The 11,036-nt window shown below is 40.1% G+C and overlaps 1 protein-coding gene across 1 annotated transcript; it reads left to right on the plus strand.

The window, feature by feature from the left end:
- The first annotated feature begins 418 nt into the window (after positions 1 to 418).
- LOC145411616 (uncharacterized) lies at positions 419 to 8,191 on the plus strand. The gene is made up of 5 exons (XM_080281626.1): positions 419 to 1,588; positions 1,832 to 1,886; positions 3,900 to 4,235; positions 4,884 to 5,130; positions 8,188 to 8,191. Exons 1-5 carry the CDS (start codon positions 419 to 421, stop codon positions 8,189 to 8,191), a joined length of 1,812 nt encoding a protein of 603 aa, XP_080137752.1.
- The last annotated feature ends 2,845 nt before the right edge of the window (positions 8,192 to 11,036 follow it).

The raw sequence follows: 11,036 nt of genomic DNA on the forward strand, positions 1-11,036 counted from the left end.
CGAGTTTAGGTCTGGCAGCTGTCGTGTGTGAAATTATCTATACTGTATGTGGACTGATGTTATTCGGGTGGATGTTTGGAAGACAGTGCGGCCATGTTGTAAGTTTACTGCATTTTTTGAAGTTTCAAATTATGCTTAAGTTCATGAATAACTGTCCATTTTATTTTGCATATTTAGTATGGTCGGTCACATTGTATAGTGTGATATTATTATTTGATATCATACTAAGGTTCTTTGTAATTATATATATGACGTGTGTTTGCGATTATTGCTGGGAAGTGAATCTGAGTTCATTCTTTTGTTGTTTATTATTTATGAAGCTGTATTTACCAGGTTGAATCATTAAACGGATCCGACACCGCAGAACTGCAGTGTTCATTCAAACCTGAATAACAATACAATTCAACAACACGCAACCATGGATGAGCTCAAGAAAAACCGGACAGCAGCCAAGAGAAGGTTCACTAGGAAGGTCAACATCTTCAAGGAAGCCCACGGAAAGAAGTTATCATGTGAAGTGCTTCAACGAATGTATGAGGAGGTTAGTACGTGCTTCAAAGTGGTGGATGAAAGGAATGAGGAAATGATCGCTCTTTTAAAGGAATCTGAACCTTATGATGAGTATGAACAATACATAACTGAACTTGAAAATATAAAACATGAAGTTTATAATATTTTGATAACTGAGACTGGGAAGGTGAAACAAAAACCATCACTTGCCATAAAGAAACTGGAGCCTCCTAAATTTCGTGGTTCTGTCAGAGCATTTCCTACTTTTGTTAAGGATTATGAAAGGTTAGTTGTGTCTCAGCAAGGAATGGACCCGTACGTGCTGAGGAATTCCTTGGAAGGTGAACCTAGGAAATTAGTGGAAGATTTAGACGATTATAACCGAATGTGGGCTCGTCTGAAAGAGACTTATGGTGATCCAGCTAAAATGATAGATTCTATTTTAGGAGATATCAGAGCAACTAAACCAGTGGTTGAAGGTGACAATAAAAGGCTTATTAACATGATTAATACTGTAGAGAAAGTGTGGTTGGATATTGATAATTTGGGTCAGTTACAGGAACTTGAAAACACTACTGTAATTACTCAAGTGGAGAGATTGTTGCCACCTACTTTGAAAAGAGAATGGGCAATAAAGGTACAGTCTATCGGTACTGACAGGTTTAAAAGCTTAGTAACATTCTTGACTGAACAGCGCAAAGTTATAGAGTATTTGCAAGATGAGTCAAGGATTGCAAGTGCTAGGGCGACAGTTCATGTGTGTGAAGAAGAGACTTCCAAGGACTCTGAACTCGCAGAGGCGATTAAGCAGTTAGCTACAGGTCAGGAAAAATTTCAAAATCAAATGTTCAAATGTTTATCTAACTTATCCTTTGCTAGTAATAAGTTTCAGGGAATGCCAAGCAGAAATGGGTCAAATTTTGGACCAAAGGGAAATACCAAGAGATGTTGTGTGCATGAGTCTGATACTCATGATCTAAAAGATTGTGCAACCTTTAAACAGTGGCCTAAGGAGACAAAATTTGAATTTCTGAAATCTAAGGGTATATGTTATATGTGCTTGAAGGAAGGACATTTAGCAAGGAATTGCAGTCAAGGATATTCATGTAGAGTTCTGGTAGATGGGGAATGCTGTGGAAAATATCATCATTCTGCCCTTCATCCCATATTCATTAGCCATGGAAGTACTACTGTGGAAGCATCAAGTAGCCATGTGACAAGAGATGGAGTAATGCTCATGACGGGTTATGTGAACAGTGCTAATCAGGTAATACCCACCCTTTATGATCCAGGAAGTAATTTAAGTTTAATCACTCAATAGGATGGCACGGAAACTGGGTCTTGTTGGGACTCCTGTGAGTTTAACTTTAACCAAGGTTGGTGCGCAAACAGAACAGGTAGAAAGTTACGTGTATAAAGTCTTGTTGAAAGATAAATTTGGGAGGGAAAAAATAATTGATGCCTGTGGTATAACTGAAATCACTGGTGTGTCAAGTGAGATAGACGTGACTCCATTTGCACATATGTTTGGGTTACAGGAATGGCAGTTAAAGAGACCCAGCGGACGTATTGAGTTATTGATTGGATCAGATTACTGTGCTCTTTTACCTCAAGTTGTAAAAACAGTGCACAGTCTTCAACTGTTGGCTAATGACTTTGGATTTTGCCTTAGAGGAAGTATAGATGGAGAAAGAAAGCAAAGCGTTAGCCTTAATGTTCAGGTGAATCATGTTGCATGTTCTAAGCCTGAAGAGTGGCTTCTTACATCTCGGCTAAACCCTTGTCAAGTAATTGAAGAATACTTTTTGACTGAAAGCTTAGGAACTTTGTGTACCCCAAGATGTGGGGGATGCAAGTGTGGAGGTTGTTCCATTAAAGGAAATTTAACTATAAAGGAAGAAAGGGAACTTAGACTTATTGAAGATGGATTGCACTATGATAGGGGAAATAAATGTTGGATTTCAGAATACCCTTGGATCTGTGACCCTTCTAAGTTACCTAATAACTTCCCCATGGCTTTGGCTCGATTAAGAGCTACAGAGAAAAGATTAAAAAAGATGGGAATGAAGTACTGTTTAAAGTATCAGGAACAAATTAATGACATGGTATCTAGAGGAGTTGCGCAGAAGTTGACCCAACAAGAATTGGAGAGTTATGAGGGCCCTACTTTTTACTTGCCACACCATGAAATCCATAAGCCAGAATCTCAGTCAACACCTCTAAGGATTGTGTTTAATTCAGCTGCATCATTTCAAGGAATGGCTCTAAATGATTTTCTTGCTAAAGGGCCTGATGTTCTAAATAATTTGTTGGGGATTCTTTTGCGTTTCAGACAAAATAGGATTGGCATAGTTGGCGATATCAAGAAAATGTACAACAGTGTTAAAATATCAGAGTTTGATATGCATACTCATAGATTTCTATGGAGAGATTTAGATGCAGAGAAAGTTCCTGATCATTATATACTGAAGACTGTGACATTTGGAGATAAACCAGGGGGGCAATAGCTAGGGTGGCATTGAGGAAGACTGCTCAAATGAATGAGGAATATCCTTTGGCTATAAAGACTATTATTGAAGATTCTTATGTGGATGATGTGTTAGGAAGCTTTGATAGTTCCGAAATAGCTGTTGAAAGGATGGGACAAGTGGAAGAAGTGTTGGAAGCAGGAGGATTTGTAATGAAACAGTGGATCATGTCTGGAGATGATGGATGCATCAGTGAGAAAGTTTTGGATACAAATCATGAAAAGGTTTTAGGTCTAGATTGGAAACCTAAGGAGGATATCTTTTTGTTCAAAGCCAAACTCAATTTTTCAAGGAAAACTCGTCAAGGAAGGTCTGAACCAGATGTTTTGTTAGGTGATCTAGAAAGGCGTTTGCCAAGCCAGTTGACGAAGCGCATGATTCTTAGTCAGATTGCAACCTTGTATGATCCTCTTGGATTTATTACTCCATTTACCCTTAAAGCTAAGCTATTGATGAGAGATGTAGTTACAGACAGTGAGGGGGATCGACCAAGAGGGTGGGATGAACCAATTAATGAAATTTTGTATGAAAAGGCAAAATCACTGTTTGAGATGATGTTCCTGTTAGAAGAGTTGGAATTTCCCAGATGTATAAAACCGATACCCACCGTAGGCCACCCAGAATTGGTTGTTTTCTCTGATGGTAGTAAGAAAGCATATGGGGCCGCTGCATACGTCAGATGGGAATTGTCTGATGGTTCAGTTAGATCATATCTATTGTGCTCCAAAAACAGAATTGCACCAACAAGACAGATCAGTATACCGAGATTAGAATTATGTGGTGCTGTTGTAGCTAGTCGTTTGAGATCTACAATTGAAAGGGAAATGCAGTTTAAGTTCCAAAGAGTTATTCATATCACAGACTCCTCTATAGTACGAGCTCAGATTCAAAAGGAATCCTTTAGATTTAATCCTTTTGTTGCAAATAGGGTGGCTGAAATCCAATCTAGGACAAAACCAACAGAATGGTATTGGGTGCCATCTGAAAATAATGCAGCAGACCTGACAACAAGGGAGTGTACCCCATCAGAATTAGGACCAGATTCTGTGTGGCAAAGAGGCCCAGAATTTCTCTACTTAGATCATGATCAATGGCCGGTGAAGCAGAGTTTTGAGGGAGATGTACCTGATACTGTGTTTGTGAAAGCAACTACCCATGCATGTGAGGCTAAGGAGGTAAAGACAGTGATAGATATTGGTAGGTTTAGCAGCTACAAGAAACTGCTTTCAGTCACAGCTCGGGTAATGCAAGTTGTCAAGGCAAAGTCATTGAAAGGATTGTGTGAAGAGCCTACCGCAGAATGCCTACAAGCAGCAGAGAATTACTGGATCAGACAAGTTCAAGTCTCAATCCATCCAGATTGGAGGACTAGGTTCAAACGACTGGGGCCCACGCTAAATGATCAGAAAGTAGTAGTGGTAGGAACCAGAATATCGAAGTGGATGAAAGCTAATTGGAACCGTGATGAATTCATTCTTTTAACATCAGACCACCCATTCACAAAACTATACATTAGTCAGATACATCAGGAAAATCATGATGGTGTAGAGGCTTGTCTTGCTAAATTGCAGTTAAAATTTTGGGTGCCTGGTGCTAGAAGAGTTATTAAATCTGTGAAACGGCACTGTACCACCTGTCGTATGATTGACAAGAAAGTGACCTCTCAATGCATGGGCGAATTACCAAAAGAGAGACTTGAACCTTCACCACCATTTTTCAATGTATCACTTGATCTTTTTGGACCTTATTCTGTTTGTGATTCTGTAAAACGAAGGGTGAAAAGGAAGGTATATGGAGTCATATTTAATTGTATGGCTACCAGAGCTGTGTATATAGATGTTGCAGAAGGCTATGATACTGGCAGCTTCCTTAAGGTATTTAAAAGATTCACATCTATTAGAGGTTTTCCAAGAAAGGTGTTCTCAGATAATGGTGCTCAGTTGGTGTCAGCAAACAAGGAGTTGAGAGACATGGTTTCTAAGTGGAATCTTAAGGAATTAACTGAATTTGGAAGATTTGAGGGTCTTTCTTGGGAGTTTAATAAGTCAGCAGATGCACCGTGGCAGAACGGATGCAGTGAGGCCTTGATTAGGTTGGTTAAGAGATCCCTGTGTAGAATTGTTGGGGACTGTATCTTGTCATATGGCGAGTTACAAACAGTAATGTTTGAGGTAGCTAACCTTCTCCATGAAAGACCGATTGGATGTAACAAAGTATCTGACCTCAAAGATGTTTCTGTTGTTCGTCCTAATGATCTTCTTTTGGGTCGTTCTACAGTCACAGTGCCAAGTGGGATGTGGGATGAAAGTAGCAATTTTAGTAAGAGGCATGCATTCATGAACAGAATTATTGATTCATTCTGGAAGAAATGGATGCGAAACTATTTCCCTAGTCTGCTTATTAGGCAGAAATGGCATGTAGATGTACGGAATGTCCAGACTGGAGATATAGTCTTGGTAAAGGATTCTAATGTATTGAAAGGGGAATGGAAAATGGCACAGGTCGTAAGTGCTCTCAGAAGTAAAGATGGAAAGGTCAGGGATGTGTTGCTCCGGTATAAAATTAATAAGCCAGGAGGCAAATATTCAGGCCAACGGGATGTAAATGTAACCAGATCAGTTCATAGCTTAGTTGTACTTCTTCCGGTGGAGGAGCAGTAATCAAGATAGCTTAAATGTCAGGCGGGGAGTGTATCGTGATTATCAGAAATCACGATATTTTTGTATTACTATTCTATGGTGATTATTTAGATGCATATTTGTCTATCACAATTGTGGATGTATATGTGTAGGATTATTTATGTGTAAATACTGTATATACTGTATATTGTATGTATTAAGATTTCACTGATTGTTTATTGGAATAACGAGGAGTATGTTGATACCCTTGGGTGATTTGGTACTTTAGTGATATAAGCTTAAGTTACATTTATGTATAATCATAGTGTACTGTTAATATTAGTTAATATTGGAATGTCTTGAAAATGTTGTATTTGCGAGGTTCAATGTTTTAACTGATACTTGTTTATGAATGGTTAAATTTAAGCTGTACGGTTAACGTGTGAAACAAGCCGAATGGCGGCAGTTTGTGATAAACTATTAGTAGCCAGTCACGTGGCCATATTTCAAGCCTGGCTCACAGCCGGACCGGGAGTCCTGGAGTCAGTTGGTACGAGGTTAAGGAGCTGAGCAGAGGGGCCCCGAGTTTAGGTCTGGCAGCTGTCCTGTGTGAAATTATCTATACTGTATGTGGACTGATGTTATTCGGGTGGATGTTTGGAAGACAGTGCGGCCATGTTGTAAGTTTACTGCATTTTTTGAAGTTTCAAATTATGCTTAAGTTCATGAATAACTGTCCATTTTATTTTGCATATTTAGTATGGTCGGTCACATTGTATAGTGTGATATTATTATTTGATATCATACTAAGGTTCTTTGTAATTATACATATGACGTGTGTTTGCGATTATTGCTGGGAAGTGAATCTGAGTTCATTCTTTTGTTGTTTATTATTTATGAAGCTGTATTTACCAGGTTGAATCATTAAACGGATCCGACACCGCAGAACTGCAGTGTTCATTCAAACCTGAATAACAATACAGGTACGAACTTCAGTGAGATACCCATTAGGGAGAGGGAGGAGAGGAAGGTCAGTAATAATGGGATTTAGGAGGAGATTATTGGCAAAGGTGTGGAGAGAGAGAGAGAGAGAGAGAGAGAGAGAGAGAGAGAGAGAGAGAGAGAGAGAGAGAGCAGTAGAAGCGGCTGTGTGGGGATATAACAGATAGGTGAGAAGCAGGGGAGGGGAAGGAGGAGGAGGTAGGTCAGTAATTACAGAGGATATTAGTTTGAGAACTGTCAGTAATTATAAGATTTAAACGAGAGGTAAGTTGGCAAACACAGGTGTGGAGAGAGAGAGAGAGAGAGAGAGAGAGAGAGAGTCGAGACTGGAGGGAGAGCTGGGGGAGTGGGGAACAAGGCAAGGTAAAGGATTATTAGTGGGAGAGGGGGGGTGCATTCCCTGCGGAGTGGGAGAATGCGGGTTGGGGGGGGGGTCTGCCTGGGGGTAGTGTACTGGAGAGGATGGGCTGAGCTCCCAGGGGAAGAGAGGGTGGAGGAAGAGAGTGATTGAGCAGGGCAAGAGTACATGTACCTTCACACATACATATATCCCTATATACATACATATAGATATACATAAAAACATGTACCTTCACACATACATATATCCCTATATACATACATATAGATATACATAAAAACATGTACCTTCACACATACATATATCTCTATATACATACATATAGATATACATAAAATATGAGATATGCATACACAACAAAAACATATACCGTATAAACATATACCCACGTACAGACATGTCATAAATACACATACATATACACATATATACATACATATACACACACATATACACACATATATACATACATATACACACACATATACATATACATACATATACGCACATACACACATACATACATGCACATATACGCACACATGCATATATATACACATATACATACATATACACACACACACATATATACACATATACTCATACATACACATACCCATACTGCATCCACCCATATACACACACATACATATATACATACATGCACATACATATACAGACATACCTATATACAAGGACGTATAGAGGTGATGTGGGATTAAAATATATGAATTGTGTTACAATGCACAAGCGAAACCTGGGAATTCATTGATCACCTTTTTAAGGATAGAGGGCTGTAAGAAGTGTACCAATAGATCATCTCTACTATTTGAGGAACATAATTCTCTGTATGGTTTAACATATGGACACTCAGCAATGTAGTGCTCTAAGTTGTGCTTTGCAGTCTCTCCACATACTCTGCAGTTTCTAATCACATTGTTATCTGACTGTATTATTTCCCAGAGATATCTATATTGTAGTCTAATTCTACTGTAGGTTGTTTGCTGCCTTCTGGTAGTAAGTTTTACACTGACATAGTCAGGTGCCATGTACTTTGAAACTGATATATAATTTCTGAATGTTACGTGTGTGTTTTTTATCTTTTCTAGGTGTTGGCTGTACTGTTGTATAACTCTAGAACCTATTTTAGCTTGGATTCCACTCACAGGTAGGGCGAATTTATAGTCCACACTATCTTTCAATGCCCCTTCTCTCGCTAGAGCGTCTGCGCGTTCATTTCCTATGATACCACAATGAGAAGGTGCCCATATGAAGTCCACTGATTTACCATTTCTCTGTATCTTATATACCAGTGCACGTATTCTGTCAGCCAGAAGTTGGTGCTCAGGTGATCTTGACTGCAGAGCCTGTAAAGCGCCGAGGCTGTCAGACACTATAATAGCATCTTCATCTTTTCTTCTTGCCGTTGCTAAGGCACAGGTTATTGCGAGCATCTCACATTGGGTGACTGAGCTCCCGTCACTGAGACGCATCGATATTGCACCACCCTCTTCCTTCTGCTCTCCATACCACGCAACCCCGGAGCCCGCTCGTCCATCTTCCAAGAGGGACCCGTCGGTGTAGTAGATCGTGGAATCCCCTGGGAGACCACTGAGCCTGTGCAGGAAGTCCTGTCTGAGGAGAGGGGCAGGCGTATCTGCTTTCTTGTGGGAGAGATACGTTAGAGAGAGATTTATCTTCGGAGCTTGCCATGGTGGGAGGGGTGTTACAGTGTGCCGATTGTTATCAATATAGCCATGTACATTAGTTTCACAAAACAATGTCTTAATTGCCCTAATCCACTTATTATTTGAATGCACTCGGCTTGAGTGAAATACTGCTTTATAGAATGCACCATCATCCCTTGTGTTCAATGAGTTGATGACTTGTTTGGTGGCTATACTGACTAATCTATGTTCAATCGTTGTAAATCCTGCCTCTAACCTGATTGATTCTCGTCTAGCTGACATGGGGGAGCCTAATATGGCTCTTATAGCCTTGTTCTGGATGACTTCGAGTCGTTTGATGCTGGTCTTAGTCAACGGGAGGAGAGAACTGGCACTATAGTCTATGACTGATCTTACCATAGTAATGTACAGCTGTCTTACGAGTGGTACTGTGGATCCAACATTGCCTCTTGCAACCCATTTAAGCAGTGCTAGTCTTGGCTTTATCTTTTGTGTAATCTTACTTATTTCGTCACTGTGTTGGTTGGTTCTACCTAGGAGAATACCCATGTATCGATAGATTCTAACTTCCTCAAGGACTTTTCCCTGTATTCTAAGGTTTCCCCTGTTCTTTCCCTTCCTGTGTAGTACTTTGGTCTTCTCTGGTGCTATTATCAGTCCTATGCTATTGCATGTTTTAGAGAACTCCTTAAGAGCTCTTGTCATTAGATTACGTGTGTTGGCCTGTATCACTATGTCATCTGCATATATAGTGAATGTGACTCCCTTGATGTTTATTTTTCCGATTGTATTCATGATGATGTTAAAAAGAGTAGGTGACAGGACTCCTCCTTGTGGTGTACCTAACTGCATTTCTTCCCATCTTGAGTACACCCCTTCAAAGTACACACAGCTGTATCTGTCAGTTAAATACTCCTGTACTATTCGTAAAAGTGTCCCATGTGTCATTGATGCTAATTCGGTGAGTATTATATCTGGGTTAGCTCTATCAAAGGCCCCTTTAAGGTCTACAAAAACTGTGTATCTTTGTGTGATGCCTGCCTTAACCCTGTGTATGCATTGATGTGTTCCCCTCCCAGGCAAGAAACCGTAGAGACACTTGGCTAGTTTGGGTTTCACGACGTGCAGAAGCCTGTTGAGCACAATCCTCTCAAAGAATTTGCAGAGACACGATGTTAAAGATATTGGTCTATATTCGCCTGGCTTTCCTGGTTTCGGTATAGGAACGATTATGGCTTTCTTCCATGCTTTGGGGATGGGTCCACCCATCCAGATCATGTTGTACAGACGAAGTACAGGATTGCCCTTGATGGTAGTTAAAAACTTGATAACTGCATAGGTGATTCTGTCCATCCCAGGTGCTGTTGATCCTTTTGTTTTGAGACACTTCCTAAATTCCTCTTCAGTGATAGGTTTGTCATCCATCTCATGTGCCCTACCTACTGCATCACGTAGCTTGTTTATCTTTCTTTTGACTCTTTTTCTACATGAATGTCTTACTTTAAGTGGTAGGTTGTCTTTGCAGGATACAGACGACCAATGTTTTATGAGTTCCTCTGCTTTTGCCGTCGGGTTACTGTGTAATGGTTTGCTTTTTTTCTTTCCTTGGATGATATCGATCTTCCTCGCTATTTCTTGTTGTGGGGTTTGATGATTGATGGTTTGAAGGAAGTTGGCCCAGTATTTGTCTCTTGCCTTGAGCTTGACCTGTTGAACCTGTTTCTCCATTCTTTTAAAGATCGTCAGGTTTTCAGGGCTCGGATTATTTTCCCATTTTTTCTTTATTTTCTTATATTGCCTGTTTATTCTTTTAACTGCCTCATCACAGTTGTACCATCTCTTGATCGCATTTGGCTGACTTCTAGGCCCTCCTTTTTTACTGGTGGTAATTGTTGACTCTAGGTTGCTTATAAGGTCTTCATTGAACTGGTCTGTTGTTAGAGGTGTATAGTTCTCATACCAAAGTTCCAGCTTACTCTTTATCATGTCCTTCTGCTTGGTGGGGATTGTGATGTATTTCTTAGGTCTGATTATTCTCCTAAAGGCTGTAGGGATTTCTATTTCGGCATACAAACCAAAGTGGTCGGAGGTAAGGGTATCCACAACTTCACTGATGTAATGCAGTCCTGGGTCATTGATTGTGCATATATAATCAAGCCTGTTTCCCTGCATGTGTGTCGGTTCTGGTTGGCTGAGTAACTTGATTACGGTATGTGTGCTCGTGAGGTGTGAATATAGGGTGACACCATTTGGGTTGGCTTGCCTAGTAGCATTACTGCCTAACCTTGGATGTACTGCATTTAGATCTCCAGCAATTATCGTAAGTACA

Source organism: Coenobita brevimanus, chromosome 11 (assembly GCF_032717465.1).
Source record: "Coenobita brevimanus isolate Jiangsu-jjx chromosome 11, ASM3271746v2, whole genome shotgun sequence".
NCBI lineage: Eukaryota > Metazoa > Arthropoda > Malacostraca > Decapoda > Coenobitidae > Coenobita > Coenobita brevimanus.

Excerpts from the sequence above, each read along its gene's own strand:
- LOC145411616 (XM_080281626.1), top strand. The coding sequence starts at position 419 with ATGGATGAGCTCAAGAAAAACCGGACAGCAGCCAAGAGAAGGTTCACT. Across the intron at positions 1,589-1,831 it reads GCTTGAAGGAAGGACATTTA|GATGGCACGGAAACTGGGTC; the intron begins GCAAGGAATTGC and ends ATCACTCAATAG. Across the intron at positions 1,887-3,899 it reads TGAGTTTAACTTTAACCAAG|ACTCCTCTATAGTACGAGCT; the intron begins GTTGGTGCGCAA and ends TTCATATCACAG.